The sequence below is a fragment of the Cherax quadricarinatus genome, chromosome 33 (genome assembly GCF_038502225.1).
Source record: "Cherax quadricarinatus isolate ZL_2023a chromosome 33, ASM3850222v1, whole genome shotgun sequence".
Classification (NCBI taxonomy): Eukaryota; Metazoa; Arthropoda; class Malacostraca; order Decapoda; family Parastacidae; genus Cherax; species Cherax quadricarinatus.
This window is the reverse complement of record NC_091324.1, coordinates 25,075,974-25,099,482: the sequence shown is the minus strand read 5'-3', so window position 1 is coordinate 25,099,482 and position 23,509 is coordinate 25,075,974. Positions and strand designations below refer to the sequence as shown.

Here is a 23,509-nt window from a genome sequence, read left to right as displayed (position 1 = left end):
GTACAGTGCCTGCACTCTGAAGGAGGGGTGTTAATGTTGCAGTTTAAAAACTGTAGTGTAAAGCACCCTTCTGGCAAGACAGTGATGGATTAATGATGGTGAAAGTTTTTCTTTTTCGGGCCACCCTGCCTCGGTGGGAATCGGCCAGTGTGATAATAAAAATAAAATAAATCAAATAGCAAGTATAGAAATAAGAACGCATACACACAAAACTAGATTACAAATAACATATGTATGAACAAAATCCAATTGCAGTACATAAAAGAATATGCACCTGTATGCTTTCAATCTTTTCTCTGAATGTCAGGCGCTGTTTATTCTGATGTTCGGTGATTTCCACAATGAGAGGCTCCCAGCGGCTTCCACACTCAGAAGAAAGTGTTGTAACACGCTCAAAAATTGTAGAGAACACTGAGTAGCCCTGCAGTAAAAATGAACAAAAAAGAAATTAGTGACAGTACTGCATTTAAAACAACTTTAAAGTTGTATCTGGTAACATAATCCAAACCCGTCTTCTTTCAACTGCACTTGAAGGAAGGGCAGGTTTGGAACAAACGCTGTTGAGAGGTACATCTATGATGAAGAGAGGGTGTGCTTATAAAAGGGGCGAGATACAATTGTGTTGAATGGCAGGTGGCTTTGGAAAGGGGTAAAGTGCTACTAGGAGTGAATAATGGTGAAGGAAGAATGGAACTGAAAAGCTGGAGTTTGTCAACATGAAGCATAACTAGGGTGAAGAAAGTGTGGCTACGAAAAAGGAGGGAGCACTGCTAGGAGCCATGTCTATTGGGAAGGAAAAGTGAGTTTGGGAAAAGGGATTTCTTCCTCTCAATTAGCAGAGACAAGAATTTATCACTATGATTAACTGTATGTACAAAATAATTTGCTGTATTCTGCAAAAATTTGTACCACAAAATTTTTAGATCTTGATGTAACAATATACAGGGAAGCGCCATTTTAAATTTATAGGTCAGGCCCAGAAAATGACCCTGTAAATAAGGTATAGCATTGTTGAAAGTGGCTCATTTTCCACACTGAATATCATTATGGACTACACCATTATAGAGAAGCTCCAAAGCATTATTCCACTAGAAGGCTCGGTAGGATACCCTCAATAAATTGGTTTAAAATTGGCAAATAAGGACCTATCTTCCCCGATAATAATATAAACCTTCAATTTACTAAGATATAAAAGCAGTATCACAGTGGAGGGAGGAGTATGGAAGAAGTAAATGTTTTCAAATATTTGGGAGTTGATTTGTCAGCGGATGGGTTTATGAAGGATGAGGTTAACCACAGAATTGATGAAGGAAAAAAAGCGAGTGGTGCGTTGAGGTATCTGTGGAGACAAAAAAAACGTTATCCATGGAAGTAAAGAAGGGAATGTATGAAAGTATAGTTGTACCAACAATCTTATACGGGTGTGAAGCTTGGGTTGTAAATGCTGCAGCGAGGAGGCGGCTGGAGGCAGTGGAGATGTCCTGTCTAAGGGCAATGTGTGGCATAAATATTATGCAGAGAATTCATAGTGTGGAAATTAGGAGGAGGTGTGGAGTTACTAAAAGTATTAGTCAGTGGGCTGAAGAGGGGTTGTTGAGGTGGTTTGGTCAATCAGAGAGAATGGAAAAAAGGAGAATGACTTGGAGAGTGTATAAATCTGTAGGGGAAGGAACGTGTGGTAGGGGTCATCCTCAAAAAGGTTGGAGGGAGGGGGTTAAGGAGGTTTTGTGGGCGAGGGACTTGGCCTTCCAGCAAGCGTGCGTGAACGTGTTAGACAGGAGTGAATAGAGACGAATAGTTTTTGGGACCTGATGAGCTGTTGGAGTGTGAGCAGGGTAATATTTTGTGAAGGGACTCAGGGAAACTGGTTAGCCAGACTTGAGTCCTGGAAATGGGAAGTACAATGCCTGCACTTTAAAGGAGGGATTTGGGATATTGGAAGTTGGGAGGGACTTCTAAACTGTCATGATGGTTAAAGTAGGTTTTTCTTTCTATTTGGATCACCCTGCCTCGGTGGGAAACAGCAGTGAAGGTTTGAATTTGATCTAGTGAGGCATTTTCATGTCATCAAATAAAAATACAATTGTTAAAGGAATTTGAAAAAAATAATTTAGCTACTACAATTATCCCTCTTACTTTTGCTTTTCTTTTTAGGCCACCCTGCTTCGGTGGGATATGGTTTGTTGAAAGAAGAAATTAGTAGTAGTTATCCCTCTTGGGAGCAAGGGGCTAGTAACCCCTTCTCCTGTACATATTACTAAATTTAATAGGAGACACTTTCATTTTTCCTTTTGCGCCACCCCGCCTTGATGGGATACAACAGGTTTGCTGAAAGAAGTTATCCCTCTTCTGATTTGTTTTTTCACTCCAACCTGTACAGCCACATCCTTGATAAGTTCTCCTACCTGTATAGTCACACCTCTGATGAGTTCTACTTGTATTGCCACACCCTTGATGAGTTCTACCTGTATAGCCACACCCTTGATGAGTTCTCCTACCTGTATGGCCACACCCTTGATGAGTTCCACAACAGATGATTGAGTAATTGGATGGATGCACAGTTTCATCTCAGATGGCGGAAGAAAAATTTCTCGTAATGTAATTCCAATATATCTGAAAAGAATAAGATAATTTATATTCTCAAACAATAAAATTATTTTCAGTGTTCAGTGAAAAATAGCCGGATACCCAAATCCAAAAGGGTTCCACAAAAAGTCTCACAAGTATTGATCCATGAATAAAATATAATTATGTCCACATTTTTTCAGATTTAGGGTCATTCTGCATTTGATGGCATATCTTTTCAAATTTTTTTTTTTTTTTAACAAGTCGGCCATCTCCCACCGAGGCAGGGTGACCCAAAAAAGAAAGAAAATCCCCAAAAAGAAAATACTTTCATCATCATTCAACACTTTCACCACACTCGCACATTATCACTGTTTTTGCAGAGGTGCTCAGAATACAACAGTTTAGAAGCATACACATATAAAGATACACAACATATCCCTCCAAACTGCCAATATCCCAAACCCCTCCTTTAAAGTGCAGGCATTGTACTTCCCATTTACAGGACTCAAGTCCGACTATATGAAAATAACCGGTTTCCCTGAATCCCTTCACTAAATATTACCCTGCTCACACTCCAACAGATCGTCAGGTCCCAAGTATCATTCATCTCCATTCACTCCTATCTAACACGCTCACGCACGCTTGCTGGAAGTCCAAGCCCCTTGCCCACAAAACGTCCTTTACCCCCTCTTTCCAACCCTTTCGAGGACGACCCCTACCCCTCCTTCCTTCCCCTATAGATTTATATGCTTTCCATGTCATTCTACTTTGATCCATTCTCTCTAAATGACCAAACCACCTCAACAACCCCTCTTCTGCCCTCTGATTAATGCTTTTATTAACTCCACACCTTCTCCTAATTTCCAAACTCCGAATTTTCTGCATAATATTTACACCACACATTGCCCTTAGACAGGACATCTCCACTGCCTCCAACCGTCTCCTCACTGCTGCATTTACCACCCAAGCTTCACATCCATATAAGAGTGTTGGTACTACTATACTTTCATACATTCCCTTCTTTGCCTCCATAGATAACATTTTTTGACTCCACATATACCTCAATGCACCACTCACCTTTTTTCCCTCATCAATTCTATGATTAACCTCATCCTTCATAAATCCATCCGCCGACACGTCAACGCCCAAGTATCTGAAAACATTCACTTCTTCCATACTCCTCCTCCCCAATTTGATATCCAATTTTTCTTTATCTAAATCATTTGATACCCTCATCACCTTACTCTTTTCTATGTTCACTTTCAACTTTCTACCTTTACACACATTCTCAAACTCATCCACTAACCTTTGTAATTTTTCTTTAGAATCTCCCATAAGCACAGTATCATCAGAAAAAAGTAACTGTGTCAATTCCCATTTTGAATTTGATTCCCCATAATTTAATCCCACCCCTCTCCCAAACACCCTAGCATTTACTTCTTTTACAACCCCATCTATAAATATATTAAACAACCATGGTGACATTACACATCCCTGTCTAAGACCTACTTTTACCGGGAAGTATTCTCCCTCTCTTCTACACACTCTAACCTGAGCCTCACTATCCTCATAAAAGCTCTTTACAGCATTTAGTAACTTACCACCTATTCCATATACTTGCAACATCTGCCACATTGCTCCTCTATCCACTCTATCATATGCCTTTTCTAAATCCATAAATGCAATAAAAACTTCCCTACCTTTATCTAAATACTGTTCACATATATGCTTCAATGTAAACACTTGATCTACACATCCCCTACCCACTCTGAAGCCTCCTTGCTCATCCGCAATCCTACATTCTGTCTTACCTCTAATTCTTTCAATTATAATCCTACCGTATACTTTTCCTGGTATACTCAGTAAACTTATTCCTCTATAATTTTTACAATCTTTTTTGTCCCCCTTCCCTTTACATAAAGGGACTATACATGCTCTCTGCCAATCCCTAGGTACCTTCCCCTCTTTCATACATTTATTAAACAAAAGTACCAACCACTCCAACACTATATCCCCCCCTGCTTTTAACATTTCTGTAATGATCCCATCAGTTCCAGCTGCTTTACCCCCTTTCATTCTACGTAATGCCTCACGTACCTCCACCACACTTACATTCTGCTCTTCTTCACTCCTAAAAGATGGTATACCTCCCTGGCCAGTGCATGAAATTACCGCCTCCCTTTCTTCCCCAACATTTAAAAGTTCCTCAAAATATTCTCGCCATCTACCTAATACCTCCCTCTCCCCATCTACTAACTCCCCTACTCTGTTTTTAACTGACAAATCCATACTTTCCCTAGGCTTTCTTAACTTGTTTAACTCACTCCAAAATTTTTTCTTATTTTCATTAAAATTTCTTGACAGTGCCTCTCCCACTCTTTCATCTGCTCTCCTTTTGCACTCTCTCACCACTCTCTTCACCTTTCTTTTACTCTCCATATACTCTGCTCTTCTGCTTTGTAAAAACCTCTCGTAAGCTACCTTTTTCTCTTTTATCACACCCTTTACTTCATCATTCCACCAATCACTCCTCTTTCCTCCTGCCCCCACCCTCCTATAACCACAAACTTCTGCCCCACATTCTAATACTGCATTTTTAAAACTATTCCAACCCTCTTCTACCCCCCCACTACTCATCTTTGCACTAGCCCACCTTTCTGCCAATAGTCGCTTATATCTCGCCCGAACTTCCTCCTCCCTTAGTTTATACACTTTCACCTCCCTCTTACTTGTTGCCACCTTCATCTTTTCCCATCTACCTCTTACTCTAACTGTAGCTACAACTAAATAATGATCCGATATATCAGTTGCCCCTCTATAAACATGTACATCCTGGAGCCTACCCATCAACCTTTTATCCACCAATACATAATCTAACAAACTACTTTCATTACGTGCTACATCATACCTTGTATATTTATTTATCCTCTTTTTCATAAAATATGTATTACTTATTACCAAATTTCTTTCTACACATAGCTCAATTAAAGGCTCCCCATTTACATTTACCCCTGGCACCCCAAATTTACCTACTACTCCCTCCATAACATTTTTACCCACTTTAGCATTGAAATCCCCAACCACCATTACTCTCACGCTTGATTCAAAACTCCCTACGCATTCACTCAACATTTCCCAGAATCTCTCTCTCTCCTCTACACTTCTCTCTTCTCCAGGTGCATACATGCTTACTATAACCCACTTTTCACATCCAATCTTTATTTTACTCCACATAATCCTTGAATTTATACATTTGTAGTCCCTCTTTTCCTGCCATAGCTTATCCTTCAACATTATTGCTACTCCTTCTTTAGCTCTAACTCTATTTGAAACCCCTGACCTAATCCCATTTATTCCTCTCCATTGAAACTCTCCCACCTCCTTCAGCTTTGTTTCACTTAAAGCCAGGACATCCAGTTTCTTCTCATTCATAACATCCACAATCATCTCTTTCTTATCATTTGCACAACATCCACGCACATTCAGACTTCCCACTTTGACAATTTTCTTCTTCTTATTCTTATTCTGATATTAAAGTTAATTCAAAAGTACTTATCTTTTAACTTCATAATCTTAATTGATGAGTACCAATGCAGAAAAAAAAAAGTAGAGAGCATCATCACCATCAATGATTCAAATTCAATATTTTTATTTCATATTACAGTAGAAATTATACAATAATTAGAAAAATCCATAGGATGCACAGCATTTTGGGCAAACTTAGATAGTATGAAGACTACATAATTTTTTGTAGGGACTAATACAAGGTATTTAGAGAAAGTTAAAAAAAAAATTAAGATACAGGTTACAAGACTATTCATTAAAAACTGAAATATTTTGACCTATCTTCCCTGTCTTTAGAAACTGGAAACAAATATGAGGATCTAAAAATAATCAAAACAATTTGATCAGACTTACTTGAAAACTGCTACTTGATTCTTAAAACCAAAATACTGAAAATGATCATGATGGAGAGAATGAGGGCATCCATCTGTTCCACGTCTTGTAAAATTGCCACCATAGAAGCGCAGCTCCAGGTATTTGGCGAAGGACAGTGACCATGTTTCTAAAGACATAGGCACCACAGGGGTAACCTGAAGTGAAAACAAAAATGATACTTGGAAATCATTACATTAACTTACTAAAACAAAAATATTATTATTATTTTTATTTATTATTATCACACCGGCCGATTCCCACCAAGGCAGGGTGGCCCGAAAAAGAAAAACTTTCACCATCATTCACCCCATCACTGTCTTGCCAGAAGGGTGCTTTACACTACAGTTTTTAAACTGCAACATTAACACCCCTCCTTCAGAGTGCAGGCACTGTACTTCCCATCTCCAGGACTCAAGTCCGGCCTGCCGGTTTCCCTGAATCCCTTCATAAATGTTACTTTGCTCACACTCCAACAGCACGTCAAGTATTAAAAACCATTTGTCTCCATTCACTCCTATCAAACACGCTCAAGCATGCCTGCTGGAAGTCCAAGCCCCTCGCACACAAAACCTCCATTACCCCCTCCCTCCAACCCTTCCTAGGCCGACCCCTACCCCGCCTTCCTTCCACTACAGACTGATACACTCTTGAAGTCATTCTGTTTCGCTCCATTCTCTCTACATGTCCGAACCACCTCAACAACCCTTCCTCAGCCCTCTGGACAACAGTTTTGGTAATCCCGCACCTCCTCCTAACTTCCAAACTACGAATTCTCTGCATTATATTCACACCACACATTGCCCTCAGACATGACATCTCCACTGCCTCCAGCCTTCTCCTCGCTGCAACATTCATCACCCATGCTTCACACCCATATAAGAGCGTTGGTAAAACTATACTCTCATACATTCCCCTCTTTGCCTCCAAGGACAAAGTTCTTTGTCTCCACAGACTCCTAAGTGCACCACTCACTCTTTTTCCCTCATCAATTCTATGATTCACCTCATCTTTCATAGACCCATCCGCTGACACATCCACTCCCAAATATCTGAATACGTTCACCTCCTCCATACTCTCTCCCTCCAATCTGATATTCAATCTTTCATCACCTAATCTTTTTGTTATCCTCATAACCTTACTCTTTCCTGTATTCACCTTTAATTTTCTTCTTTTGCACACCCTACCAAATTCATCCACCAATCTCTGCAACTTCTCTTCAGAATCTCCCAAGAGCACAGTGTCATCAGCAAAGAGCAGCTGTGACAACTCCCACTTTGTGTGTGATTCTTTATCTTTTAACTCCACGCCTCTTGCCAAGACCCTCGCATTTACTTCTCTTACAACCCCATCTATAAATATATTAAACAACCACGGTGACATCACACATCCTTGTCTAAGGCCTACTTTTACTGGGAAAAAATTTCCCTCTTTCCTACATACTCTAACTTGAGCCTCACTGTCCTCGTAAAAACTCTTCACTGCTTTCAGTAACCTACCTCCTACACCATACACTTGCAACATCTGCCACATTGCCCCCCTATCCACCCTGTCATACGCCTTTTCCAAATCCATAAATGCCACAAAGACCTCTTTAGCCTTATCTAAATACTGTTCACTTATATGTTTCACTGTAAACACCTGGTCCACACACCCCCTACCTTTCCTAAAGCCTCCTTGTTCATCTGCTATCCTATTCTCCGTCTTACTCTTAATTCTTTCAATTATAACTCTACCATACACTTTACCAGGTACACTCAACAGACTTATCCCCCTATAATTTTTGCACTCTCTTTTATCCCCTTTGCCTTTATACAAAGGAACTATGCATGCTCTCTGCCAATCCCTAGGTACCTTACCCTCTTCCATACATTTATTAAATAATTGCACCAACCACTCCAAAACTATATCCCCACCTGCTTTTAACATTTCTATCTTTATCCCATCAATCCCGGCTGCCTTACCCCCTTTCATTTTACCTACTGCCTCACGAACTTCCCCCACACTCACAACTGGCTCTTCCTCACTCCTACAAGATGTTATTCCTCCTTGCCCTATACACGAAATCACAGCTTCCCTATCTTCATCAACATTTAACAATTCCTCAAAATATTCCTTCCATCTTCCCAATACCTCTAACTCTCCATTTAATAACTCTCCTCTCCTATTTTTAACTGACAAATCCATTTGTTCTCTAGGCTTTCTTAACTTGTTAATCTCACTCCAAAACTTTTTCTTATTTTCAACAAAATTTGTTGATAACATCTCACCCACTCTCTCATTTGCTCTCTTTTTACATTGCTTCACCACTCTCTTAACTTCTCTCTTTTTCTCCATATACTCTTCCCTCCTTGCATCACTTCTACTTTGTAAAAACTTCTCATATGCTAACTTTTTCTCCCTTACTACTCTCTTTACATCATCATTCCACCAATCGCTCCTCTTCCCTCCTGCACCCACTTTCCTGTAACCACAAACTTCTGCTGAACACTCTAACACTACATTTTTAAACCTACCCCATACCTCTTCGACCCCATTGCCTATGCTCTCATTAGCCCATCTATCCTCCAATAGCTGTTTATATCTTACCCTAACTGCCTCCTCTTTTAGTTTATAAACCTTTACCTCTCTCTTCCCTGATGCTTCTATTCTCCTTGTATCCCATCTACCTTTTACTCTCAGTGTAGCTACAACTAGAAAGTGATCTGATATATCTGTGGCCCCTCTATAAACATGTACATCCTGAAGTCTACTCAACAGTCTTTTATCTACCAATACATAATCCAACAAACTACTGTCATTTCGCCCTACATCATATCGTGTATACTTATTTATCCTCTTTTTCTTAAAATATGTATTACCTATAACTAAACCCCTTTCTATACAAAGTTCAATCAAAGGGCTCCCATTATCATTTACACCTGGCACCCCAAACTTACCTACCACACCCTCTCTAAAAGTTTCTCCTACTTTAGCATTCAAGTCCCCTACCACAATTACTCTCTCACTTGGTTCAAAGGCTCCTATACATTCACTTAACATCTCCCAAAATCTCTCTCTCTCCTCTGCATTCCTCTCTTCTCCAGGTGCATACACGCTTATTATGACCCACTTCTCGCATCCAACCTTTACTTTAATCCACATAATTCTTGAATTTACACATTCATATTCTCTTTTCTCCTTCCATAACTGATCATTTAACATTACTGCTACCCCTTCCTTTGCTCTAACTCTCTCAGATACTCCAGATTTAATCCCATTTATTTCCCCCCACTGAAACTCTCCTACCCCCTTCATGCAAATTGCACTGGGTCACATCGAAGAACCATCAGCGTGTACACTCAAAAACAGTAAGTTTTCTTTATGTGATCAGGTTCCCAGTGTTTTTCATTTCTAAACTCATTTGGGTTTTCCTAATTTCCTAACTGCTGGTCAACTGCCCACCCAAGGCTTGGCCACTGTGAAACTAACTTGATGGACATGGAAGCCGCTTACTGCTCTACTTATTGTTTTTGGCCCCCATGCTGTCGCTTACCACTCATTTTGTGCCTACCCATGTTTTGTAGATGAATGGTCCAGAGAACTGACAAGTTGATAAATTCGACCCATATGGAACACTTGGGTATCTTTAACGAGGAAATGTTTTGCCACACAGTGGCTTCATCAGTCCAAACAAAGGAGAATGGTGAAGAACAGGAGGAGTTTCAGATAATGAGTCCTTCAGCCTTGAGACTGATGGACTGACCACATCAAATCAAGGCTGAGGGGCTGATTACCTCAAACTCCTCCTGTTCTTCAACATTCTCCTTTGTTTGGACTGATGAAGCCACTGTGTGGCAAAACGTTTCGTCATTAAAGATACCCAAGTGTTGCACGTGTCTAATTTATCAACCTATGTTTTGTTTACATGAAAGGCGCTAAGGATTCTAACTTTTTGGAGTTTGGACTTTATACACGGATATGTCTTCCCAGATAGTAAGTCAACATCTGAAGTTCGTAACAGAAACTCTGATAAGATATGAAAAAGGAGCTAAAAGCTCTAAAAGCCTTGCTATTGACAGTACCAAACTTGACTGTGTTGGTGAATTGTAGGAAAAATTCCTTAATTATAGAAGTAAATTCAAGGCCCAAAAAAAGACAAACATTTAGTAATTTTAAGACATTGACTGTGCAAAAGCTATTGGTTTACAATATGTAGAAATTTATGTAGGTCTGCATCATGCTAAGATGTTGATGATATATATATTTATATACGTATGAGTGGTTTGGCAGCAGTGTGGTGGGAGAATATTAATAATCATATCAAGCATTTTCACCAACAATTCACAAATAAAAAAAAAAGCTACACTGATTAATCGAGAAGTTCCTAAAAGTGAATACAGTGGACCCTCGACCAACGATGGCATTGTCTAACGTTAAATCCGACGCAAAAATTTTGCCTCGACTAGCGCTAAAAAACTCAACCAACGAGATTCGTTCCGTTCAAGATGCGTCCACTTGTGGCCTGAGCGCGCCAGTGTTTACAAGCCAGCCAGCCACCGTGGTCCCATCCAAATATACAATCGGAATATTTCATATTATCACAGTGTTTTTAGTGATTGTACCTGCAAAGTAAGTCACCATGGGCTCCAAGAAAGCTTCTAGTGCCATCCCTACAGCAAAAAGGGTGAGAATTACTAAGGATATGAAGAAAGAGATCATTGCTAAGTATGAAAGTGGAGTGGTGTCTCCGAGCTGGCCAGGTTGTACACAAAACCCCAATCAACCATCGCTACTATTGTGGCCAAGAAAACGGCAATCAAGGAAGCTGTTCTTGCCAAAGGTGCAACTATGTTTTCGAAACTGAGATCACAAGTGATAGAAGATGTTGAGAGACTGTTATTGGTGTGGATAAACGAAAAACAGATAGCAGGAGATAGCATCTCTTAAGCGATCATATGTGAAAAGGCTAGGAAGTTGCATGACGATTTAATTAGAAAAATGCCTGCAACTAGTGGTGATGCGAGTGAATTTAAGGCCAGCAAAGGTTGGTTTGAGAGATTTAAGAATCATTGTGGCATACATAGCGTGATAACCTCTTTTGATGAAAATCACCCTGACACAGCTACTGCAAGCAGTGTTGGCGACCTGTACACTGACAATGTTGTGAAACACTTTAGGAATGTCATAAAGGAACGGGAGGTACAGGCCTCTATGGACAGATGTGTTGTGCGACAGAGGTCCAGTGACTCTCAAGCTGGTCCTAGTGGCATTAAAAGAAGGGAAGTAACCCCAGAAAAGGACTTGACACCTCAAGTCCTAATGGAAGGGGATTCCCCTTCTAAACACTAACACCATCCACACTCTCCCCTCCTCCCATCCCATCAATCATCACCAGATCTTCAATAAAGGTAAGTGTCGTGTAAATGTACATGTCTTCTTCAGTTTGTGTGTATTAAAATCAATATTTCATCTGGTAAATTTTTTTTTTTTCAATACATTGGGGTGTCAGGAACGGATTAATTTGATTTCCATTATTCCTTATGGGGAAAACTAACTCGACTAATGATAATTTCGACTAACAATGAGCTCTCAGGAATGGATTAATATCATTGGTTGAGGGTCCACTGTACTGGTCTTCTCTAGTAACGTCAGAGAAGTCTTCCTTCCAAAACCTCATGCAAATAGGGTAAAATTGGCATGGAAGCATGAATCAGAGTCACATTTGCAAGTAATGTAAGGGAAATGTCAAACCTGTAAGAAGGCAGGCAGTCACTTTGAAGTGAGCTAGAGAAACTTTAAGGTAACATTTATGAAGGGATTCAGGGAAACCGGCAGGCCGGACTTGAGTCCTGGAGATGGGAAGTACAGTGCCTGCACTCTGAAGGAGGGGTGTTTATGTTGTAGTTTAAAAACTGTAGTGTAAAGCACCCTTCTGGCAAGACAGTGATGGAGTGAATGATGGTGAAAGTTTTTCTTTCTCGGGCCACCCTGCCTTGGTGGGAATCGGCCGGTGTGTTAATAAAAAAAAAAAAATAATTAAACTTTAAGAAGAATTTCTGGAAAGGCCAAGCTGGTTGGCCTTTCCAGAACTGAAGTCAATGATGGGTATGCATAATGAGTGTCTAACAGCAGTTACTGAAGCCTCAAAAGTCCTGCACAAAAGGTAATATAACCTTGATCCTGACTGACAAGAAAGCATCCTTGTTCATTAATATGATCGAATTCACCAAATGAACATTGAGTCTGCCCCATAAAATGCTCAAATGAAGCATGGGAGAAGGTCTGTGCACTGGCTTGTGGTTGGGAAGTTGGTAGAAAGGAAGAGCTGTCACGAGAGATTCATAATTTTTTTATTATTATCCATGCTGAGCAAATTTAATATTGATTACATTCACAGGAATTTCCAGAAAGCCCCATCAGGAAAAGATGGTGAGTGCAGATCCAACTTTTTCAAAAATCTAGGCTCTAGTAACAGCTAATGCATACAAAGCACCATATATTATTACTGCTATGAAATACTAAGGTCTTTATACTGCCTCAGAAATGATATTTACAATTGCTCTCATTTAAGAAATTACAAATATCCGTACAGTTAACGGAAAAAAATTTCAACAAAATTCTGAATTCGGGAGCAGAGGGCTAGTATCCCCTTCTCCTGTACAAATTACTAAATTTAAAAAGAAAAACTTTCGTTTTTTCCTTTTGGTGGGATATGGCCGGTTTGTTGAGAAAAAAAAAAATATGAATTACCAACAGGATACATTTTAGTAAATTAGAATAAATGTTCTACTTACATACATTAATATACATACTGACTCCCTTACCTTCATGTGTTAGTGTGACTAGTTAATGGTCCAAGTCAGACCAAAATGTCGTCATAAGCGTCTTTCTCCTATAAGCGGATTATTTCTGTATTGTAGAGAAATGTAGAGGAATTATGTTCTGATTATGTTAGATTACACTAAATCCTTTCTTACCTGACGACAAACTTTACACCAGCTCCACATTAGTATCGATCCTGAGTTAGAGTCATCTAGGACAGTATCAAGGCGTCTCAGCAGAACATCCACACAACCAGTATCATGAACAAACTTTCTGATATGATCTACCACTGCCACAGAACAATGACTAGATGGGCAGGTATACGTAGGGCTAAAACAGTAGCGTTCTAGGAAGGCTCCAAGAGGGATATCATTCCTGCCATAAAAATCCATTGTTAAAACCCTGAAAAGAAAAAAATGTTCATTCAGTATCTGAATATGAATGAGAGCTACTCATTATAATTTGTCAAAGAAATATCTACCTAATAATTCAACAATTCTTTGAATGCTTTTTTCAGTTATAGTGATAAAAGGGTCGGGCAACTAATAAAAATAGAATTAGTCGATAATAATCTCTGCTTAATCTATCAGAAGTCCCCCAACACTCCATGGTTACAAAATCTTTGATTCAGTAAAAATAACTTAAATTTGTACACTTTATCATTCGATGCCCAAGTTCCAAAAAGCTATGACTCACCAAGGATTAACACAGAAAGCAGGAGGCGACTCAAGCGACTGGGAATAGCTTGAAAAAAGAAGAGATAATCGCTGGTGATTGAAGGGGTGAAGAGCATCAACACGTCCATCAGAGGTAAGCATCAACCCACTCTGCCCACTCCAAAAATTATTAATATTTTGTTTGTTATTATTGTGGTTACTAGCATTTATACTGGATGTGGATCCTGAAATATCAGAGAAAAGCAAGAAAAATTGCACATCAGCAATACAGTATTAACTTTCACGAAAAAAATTATCTGACCATGTAAAAATTACCAAATCCTGTTTCAATTTGAAAAAATATTAACAAGAGACACCAGAACATACAAAATGCCCTTCAGAAATGGAAAGACAGAGGGCGAAAGCTTTTCATAATTGTTAGAGTTTCTTCAGAAGAGAAAAAATTAAAAAAAAAAAAAGGAAAAATGCAAGGATCTCCCTTATTTAATTTCATTAAAAATTATTTTAATTTCTGTGAACCTACTGCTAAACAAGTGGAAAAAGGTGGGCATAATATAAATGCAAGAGCTATTTACAAGAAACTAAAAAATAAATCCCCGAATTTAAAAATATCTATACTCAGGCTCTGATCCACCAGGAGGCCTGGTCTCAGACCGGGCCGCGGGGGCGTTGACCCCCGGAACTCTCTCCAGGTAAACTCCAGGTCTCCAGGTAAACTCAATATATAATATATTCAACACATCTATTTCACATATATTATAAAATAGTAATTGCAAATTTAATATAGAGGCTCACCTGTACCATCAATGGACAGTCCCTCAACAATCACTTGTCCATGAGATTCTGATTTTTCCAATGATGAAGAAGCATGTAGGTGTTTCTGGTCTTTTGGTTCTGTGAAAGATCCCTCACATCTGCATGTATTTCTCATCTGCCCACCTCGTGCTCGAAAGTCTGCTAAAACTGCTCTGATATCTTTATCAGTAACTTCTTTGGTTAGTTTCATCTCAATGAATTCATGTGGAGATCTAATTTCTACATTCTGATTTTCATCCTTCAGTTCTTTGGCATCCATCTCTGAAAAGCGTGGGCGGCGCATAAAGTTGTCCTTTTCTAACTGTACCGAAAAATACAAATTCTTCTGGAAATATTTCCGTAATAAGCAGTTTCTTCCGGCTTCTGATTCAAGATAAGGAACACTGTACTTTAGATAAGGAGAACATGAAAAAATTGTCTCCTCCAATGCTTTTCTGAAACTATTAGAAAATGGTAATTCAGCAACTGAGAAGGAGTGATGGGAAGACTCGAGAGGGCCTTCTTGAGGAGATACACCCAAATTAAGATACGAGTGTAATGGATCACTGAAATCACTGATCGTTCGAGACAACTTAGCCTTGTCTGAAGTCCCAACCACTGGCACACATGTTTCCCCTGAGGAGCATAGAGACTCCTTTTCCAAACACTCCTTAAAAAACTGACTCCTGTTATTTTCCAAGCTTTGAGTTAAAATTCCCGAGTCACTACTAGCTTCAAGGTCACCTTTACCTTTACCTTCACTTTCATTAGAATCCTTTCCTGAGATTTCATCTGGATCAAGGTTTTCAGTTTTCCCATTTTGAGGATGCTCATCTTCAAATACTTGGTCCTCTAGATCAAAACTTTCAGAGGGGAGTGGAGGTATTAAAATGAATTCGTCTATTAAGAATGACCTTTCTAGTTTCCAGTTGTACACTGCATATATCATAAAATACATAATTTTCTTCACCCGCTTCAGTTCTGCATTTGTGGCACCCCGAAGAATCACAGTACACCCCAAATGAGTAGCACAGCCATCGAAGAACATTAAAGTTTTTAACTTATTTTTCCCTTGAAAAGAAAAGGACCTCACATAAAAATTGTGACACATTCCTAATGTGGGCCTGGTTAACTGGGCATCAATAGAGGACACCAATTCTGCTTGCGTACATCTTGCAACTCGCTCCATTACTGATGGCTTCACATTCATGACGAGTGTGATACCATGAGCCTGTAGAATATTGTAATTATTAATATACAAAGAATCTAACACAAAGTGGGAGTTGTCACAGTTGCTCTTTGCTGATGACACTGTGCTTTTGAGAGATTCTGAAGAAAAGTTGCAGAGGTTGGTGGATGAGTTTGGTTAGAGTACGTAAAAGAAAAAAACTAAAAGTGAATACAGGAAAGAGTTAGGTGATGAAGACAACAACAAAAAAAAAATAGGTAACGAAAGATTGGATATCAGACTAGAGGGAAGAGAGCAAAGAGGAGGTGACTGTATTCAGATATTTAGGAGTGGACATGTCAGCAGATGGGTCTATGAAAAATGAGGTGAATCATAAAAGTGATGAAAGGAAAAAGGTGAGTGGTGCACTGAGAAGTCTGTGGAAGCTAAGAGGGAAATGTATGAGAGTATAGTTATATCAACACTCTTACATGGGTGTGAAACATGGGTGGTGAATGTTGCAACAAGGAGAAGGCTGGAGGGAGTGGAGATGTCGTGTCTGAGGGCAATGTGTGGTGTGAATAAAATGCAGAGAATTCGTAGTTTGGAAATTAGGAGGAGGTGCAGGATTACCAAAACTATTATCCAGAGGGCTGAGGAGGGATTGCTGAGTGGTTCAGACATGTAGAGAGGATGGAACAAAATAGAATGACTTTGAGAGTGTATAAATCTACGGTGGAGAGAAGGTAGGGTAGAGGTTGGCCTAGGAAAGGTTGGAGGTAGGAGGTTTTGTGTGTCAGGGGCTTGGACTTCCAGCAAGCGCATACGAGCGTGTTAGATAGGAGTGAATGGAGACAAATGTTTTTTTGGGACCTGATAAACTGTTGGAGTGTGAGCAAGGTAATATTTTGTGAAGGGATTCAGGAAAACTAGTTAGCCAGACCTGAGTCCTGAAAATGGGAAGTATACAAGGCCTGCACTTTAAAGAAAGGGTTTAGGATATTAGCAGTTTGGAGGGATGTCTAAACTGTCGTATCTGAGCATCTCTGCAAAGACAGTGGTTATGTATGAGTGATGGTGAAAGCGTTGAATGATGATGAAAGTTTTTTTCTTTCTTTTTGGGTCACCCTGCCTCAGTGGGAAATGGCCAGTGTTAACAAAAATTTATTTACAGTAAATCATCAGCAACTGCCCAGGGAGATACTACCGTCCTGCTAAGTGAGTGTAAAACAGAAACCTGTAATTATTTTACATGATGGTAGGATTGTTGGTGTCCTTTTTTCTGTTTCACAAACATGCAAGATTTCAGGTACGTCTTGCTACTTCTACTTACACTTAGGTCACACTACACATACATGTACAAGCATATATATACATACCCCTCTGGGTTTTCTTCTATTTTCTTTCTAGTTCTTGTTCTTGTCTATTTCCTCTTATCTCCATGGGGAAGTGGAACAGAATTCTTCCTCCGTAAGCCATGCGTGATGTAAGAGGCGACTAAAATGCCAGGAGCAAGGGGCTAGTAACCCCTTCTCCTGTATATATTACTAAATGTAAACGGAGAAACTTTCGTTTTTCCTTTTAGGCCACCCCGCCTCGGTAGGATACGGCCGGTGTGTTGAAAGAAAGTAAGAAAGAACACGCAAGATTTCAGGCAAGTCTTGCTACTTCTACTTACACTTAGGTCACACTACACATACATGTACAAGCATATACATACACCCCCTCTGGTTTTTTGTCTTTCTTACTAGTTCTTCTTGTTTATTTCCTCTCATCTCCATGGGGAAGGAGAACAGAATTCTTCCTCCGTAAGCCATGCATGTTGTAAGAGGCAACTAAAATGCCAGGAGTAAGGGGCTAGTAACCCCTTCTCCTGTATGCACTACTGAAGTTAAAAGAGAAAGACTGTTTTTTGGGGGGGTAGCCACCCTGCCTCAGTGGGATGCAGTTGGTTTTGTTGAAAGAAAGGAGAAAGAACAGTGAATCATCTCAAAAATTACAAAGGTACATTAGCTGTCAAAGATTTGGGACAAATATAATGAGAATAAAGTGAAACTTGGATGAAACTGTCACACATAAGAAGTAAAGCAGAAATTACTGTAAAGGTATAAAGTTGAAAGTGAATATAGAAAAGAGTAAGGTGATGAGGGTATCAAATGATTTAGATAAAGAAAAATTGGATATCAAATTGGGGAGGAGGAATATGGAAGTGAATGTTTTCAGATACTTGGGAGTTGACGTGTCGGCGGATGGATTTATGAAGGATGAGGTTAATCATAGAATTGATGAGGGAAAAAATGCGAGTGGTGCGTTGAGGTATATGTGGAGACAAAAAACATTATCTATGGAGGCAAAGAAGGGAATGTATGAAAGTATAGTAGTACCAACACTCTTATATGGGTGTGAAGCTTGAGTTGTGAATGCAGAAGCGAGGAGGCGGTTCGAGGCAGTGGAGATGTGTTGTCTAAGGGCAATGTGTGGTGTAAATATTATGCAGAAAATTCGGAGTGTGGATATTCGGAAGGTGTGGAGTTAATAAAAGTATTAGTCAGAGGGCTGAAGAGGGGTTGTTGAGGTGGTTTGGTCATTTAGAGAGAATGGATCAAAATAGAATGAAATGGGGAGCATTTAAATCTGTAGGGGAAGGAAGGCGGGGTAGGGGTCATCCTCGAAAAGGTTGGAAGGAAGGGGTAAGGGAGGTTTTGTGAGCGAGGGGCTTGGACTTCCATCAGGCATGCGTGAGCGTGTTCGATAGGAGTCAATGGAGACGAATGGTATTTGGGACCTGACGATCTGTTGGAGTGTGAGCAGGGTAATATTTAGTGAAGGGATTCAGGGAAACCGGTTATTTTTATATAGCCGGACTTGAGTCCTGGAAATGGGAAGTACAATGCCTGCACTCTAAAGGAGGGGTTTGGGATATTGACAGTTTGGAGGGATATGTTGTGTATCTTTATACATATATGCTTCTAAGCTGTTGTGTTCTGAGCACCTCTGCAAAAACAGTGATTATATGTGAGTGAGGTGAAAGAGTTAAATGATGATGAAAGTATTTTTTTGGGGGGATTTTCTTTCTTTTTGGGTCACCCTGCCTCGGTAGGAGACGGCCGACTTGTTTAAAAAAAAAAAAAAACTGAGATACCCTGCCTCGGTGGAAAACGGCCAACATGTTAAAAAATCTGAGATACACTTCAGAAAAAAGGGCCAAATTAGCCTATAGGCTAATAAGGCTCAGGCTCTGTTGTCTAATTTAAGCTTTCCATTATATATTAAACTTACTGTATAGCTAATAAACAGTAGCAGGACCATCTGACATTTCTGTCTTATAAGAAAACACATTTCATTAGTAGAGCAAATTGCTATACCTGCTCAATTATACTAAGCTGTGTAATCAGATATATTAAATATGAATAAATACAAAAGAATGAAATATATCATTTAATTGTTTTAATAAGGCATTAATGTTACTGCATTTGCCTAAGCATTTGGCATTGTGACTGAACAGTTATGCCCAAGTTGTCATTAAGGATACTCCTGACTAGGCTTGCTGCTTGATCAACAGTGTATTGGCTTATGTGAATGCTCTTTCCTATGTTCCCTTTTATTTCCTTCTTTTACATACCCTTCCAAATTAGTCCACCAACCTTTGCAACTTCTGAAAATCTCCCAAAAGTACTATGTCATCAGCAAAACGCAACTGTAGCAACTCCCACTGTGTGGGAAGGGCCGAGGCCCCAAAAACTTTTTTTTTTTTCAGTCTGGATAGACCCAGAAACTTAACTATGACTATATATACAGTAGTTAAAATATAAGTCTCATCATAATTAAGCAATCTTACCTGTAGATATTCTCGTGCTAAAAATGCTACGCTCTTTTCAACCAAGATAATATCAGGCTTGTAAGAGACAATTTTTGCCACAACATTCTTGAGATAGTCTGCTTCCTGTAAATTAAAATATAGTTTATACACTTCTTGCTTTGAAACTGTGTACTCTATTCTCTGACATTAATTGTTAAAATTATATCCCTCCTTGGACATCAGAAAATATCTGCCTCTACATACCTTGACCCAAGCTTCACTCTTTTCCTAAACCTATTAGAACCTTTCAACAATTTTCATCTTTCTTTCTTTCTTTCTTTCTTTCAATGCATTGACCATATCCCACCGAAGTAGGACGGCTCAAAAATAAAAACATAACTTTCTCAACATAAACTTAGTAATGTATACAGAAGAGTTACTAGCCCCCCTTGCTCACGGCATTTTAGTCACCTCTTATGACACACATGGCTCACGGAGGAAGAATTCTGTTCCATTTCCCCATAGAGAACAACTTTCATACATTTGCAAAAAAACCTCATTACTTCCCTATGTACCCAGTCTATAGACTCTTTAACCCTTTCAGGGTCCGTCCCGTAGATCTACGGCTTTACGTTCAGGGTCCAAACCGTAGATCTACGCCATGAGCTCAGCTCACTCTGATAAACTGTGAGTGGTACATTTGGGCCTAGATATGAGAGAATACATCTATGTGGTATGTGTGCACCACATAAAACAGATCCTGCAGCACACTGTGTATAATGAGAGAAAAAAAATGAAATCATGATTTTTCGATTAAAACAGCAACTTTGCAGTGTTTTTTCGTATGTTTTTTATAGTTGTATTTGCGACTTCTTGGTCTCATTTGATAGAATGGAAGACATATTACAGAAATAGAGATGATTTTGATTGGTTTTAGCACTGGAAATGGCTTGAAACTGAGCTCAAAGTAGCAGAAATGTTAAATTTTTGCCGATATTCAAGAGTAAACAAACGACCTCACACGTCTAATACACGTCAGCTGATGGGTCTAATATACATTCACAAATATGGTGATGATATTTATACAATTATTACAGTATTGCATAACAGTAAATCTTCTATTTTTTGGTGTGAATAAAAATTCATTATGTGAATAAAAAATCAAAATGGAATTTATTTGTAAAGCCTCAAAACATAACTAATGAACAGAGGAAATGTTAGTTTAGTGCCAGGAATGCCTACATTGTTCATTCTGGACCCTATTTTGAAATTGGAATATTTTGAACTTTGTGTTAAATTGGCCAAATTAACAATTTCCGATCACTTTATTTTGTAGTTGAAACAGTTGACTTGGCGATTTCTTGTGCTCAATCGATAGAATAGAAGTAATACTAGTGAAATAGCTAAGAATTTGGTTGATTGGAATAATGTAATTGGCCTAAAATGGGAGTCAAAGTCGGCAAAATCGCCGATTCGTAAATATCGCTGACACATCAAAATTCGCGAGAGCATAATTTCGTCAATTTTACACCAAATTTCGTACTTTTTGTTTTATTACCTTCACAAAAAGATTCTCTACGATTTCATAAGAAAAAATAACAAATTTTTTTTTTGAAAATTCTTGGACACTGGTGCGTGACTCCAGATTTGGGCCTTGGACCCTGAAAGGGTTAAAAAAATTAAATGCAACATTTTTTTTTCTCTTATACTCGCCTTGTCTAACTACTGTATAAAGAAACCACAAATCCTTTAACCCTTTGAGGGCCGACAGGCCCTCTCCGAGACTCGTTCTCAGGGTCGGACAAATTTTAAAAAAAAATAGTAATTTTCTCTTATGAAAAGATAGAGAATCTTTTCCTGGTCATAATGACACCAAAAGTTTGAAATTTGATACAAAACTTATGGAATTATGCTCTCGCAAAGTTAGCAGTCTAGGCGATGTTTACGCATCGGCGATTTTGCCCACTTTGAGCACCATTTTCGGCCAATTCCACTGCACTAGTCGACAAAAAACATGAATATTTCGCTAGAACTCCATATTTTCTATCGAATGAGTGCAAGAAACCACCCATTTATCAATTTCAACTATCCAGTACAGTGGTCAGAATTTAGCAATTTTGCCAATTTCACACAAATTTCAAAAGATGCCAATTTCTGAATAGGGTCCAGAATAAACAAGAAAGACATTCCTGGCACTAAAATGACATTTCCTCTGTTCATTAGTCACGTCTCAAGGCCCCTCTTATATTCTTTTGCTTTCCACTTTGAATTTTCATTCTCACAAAAAATTAGAAGATTTACTGTTATGCAGACTACTGCATTAGTGTAAAAAATGGTATAAATAATATTGGCGCACTTGCAAAAGAATATTAGACTCACTAGTTGACGTGTATTGGATGCTTGGCATGATTTGTTTACTTTTGAACTTTGGTAAAAATCAAACACTTCTGCTACTTTGAGCTCAATTTCAAGGTACTTCTCATTGTAAAACCAGTCAAAATCATCTCAATTTCTGTAATATGTCTTCCATTCTATAAAATAAGACCAAAAAACTAGAATACAACAATAAATACCATACGAAAATACAGTGCAAAGTCGCTGTTTCATTCCAAGAAAAACGGTCAAAGTTTTTTTTTTCTCATTATGCACTGTGTGCTGCAGGATTTTTTTTATACTGTGCACACTGACCACATAGACCCATTCTTTCATATGTAGGCCTACCAGCTTTCTCCCACTAGATTTGAGGGCGCTAGAATTTAGGCGTACTAGTACGTCAAAAACCCTGGGTCGTAAGCTGTACTAGTATGGCCGAAACCCTCAAAGAGTTAACCTAGTCTTTAGACACCTTTCATCTTTAATACATATTAAACAATTACACTAACCATTCCAACACTTTATTCCCACCTACTGTAATCATTACAGCCATAAGCCCATGCACTTTTGCTTTCTCTACTTTTAACTTCCTTACTGCTCAAGTTACCTCTCTCACACTCATTAATAAACCTTAACACTGCCTTCTTATATACCCACTCTTCTCATTACTCCTTGTACTCCACTTACACTTACTTTAGCTATCACCAATAATGATCAAACAAATCAGATGTTTGTCTACAAACATGTTTAATGCATGGCTCAAATATCTGCTAAAAAAGTGAAATAATTATTGTTCAACTAATTATAAATTAATTAACAAAAATATTATAATAAAACTACAGATTTCCTGAGCAATAGCATCAATATACAGTATATTTACTTGTAGTAAAAGATTGTCAAGTGCCAAGAGCTTATTGTCATTTCCTCGTTGGTAATCTATAGTAGAGGCAACCAATAGAATCTGTGGGTCTGTAAGTCGTACAGCCATGGATTTGTCTGCAACATTCTTTGTACACACTGCTCCATTCAGTATTTCAGATTCACTCCGACTGCCTCCTGGAACTTTCTTAAACTGCACGTATCTGAAAGAGAAACATTTAAAATTATCATAGTAATTCTAAATAATAATATTTAAACTTTCATCAATACCAACCTTGTTACTAAGATTGGTTTTTGCACTTAAAAGGGGTAACTGAAAAAACACTAGAGGCTGATTGTATAATTATTAATTACTATAGTGTAAACTTATGAAATAATTATTCAAGAATAGCTATTTACATAATGAAATGATATGAAAATCTTTTGATGACAAAAGAAAAATTAGCTTCTCATTTGACCACAAGTATATACTACCCAATAACACAGTTTACTTGACACAAGCAACACCGG

General features: G+C 38.7%; 1 protein-coding gene across 4 annotated transcripts in view; it reads right to left on the bottom strand.

Annotated features, from left to right (window-relative positions):
* Positions 1–23,509, bottom strand: part of fab1 (fab1 kinase) — a 94,138-nt gene that overhangs the window by 43,156 nt on the left and 27,473 nt on the right. For all 4 annotated transcript variants that reach the window (XM_070090936.1, XM_070090938.1, XM_070090937.1 and 1 more), the window contains exons 13-20: positions 23,001–23,202; positions 19,787–19,891; positions 14,781–16,011; positions 14,005–14,209; positions 13,464–13,710; positions 6,487–6,662; positions 2,499–2,613; positions 275–421 (exon numbers count right to left, since the gene is read on the bottom strand). In XM_070090936.1, the coding sequence (XP_069947037.1) occupies positions 275–421; positions 2,499–2,613; positions 6,487–6,662; positions 13,464–13,710; positions 14,005–14,209; positions 14,781–16,011; positions 19,787–19,891; positions 23,001–23,202 (2,428 nt within the window). The remainder of the gene's footprint in view (positions 1–274; positions 422–2,498; positions 2,614–6,486; positions 6,663–13,463; positions 13,711–14,004; positions 14,210–14,780; positions 16,012–19,786; positions 19,892–23,000; positions 23,203–23,509) is intronic.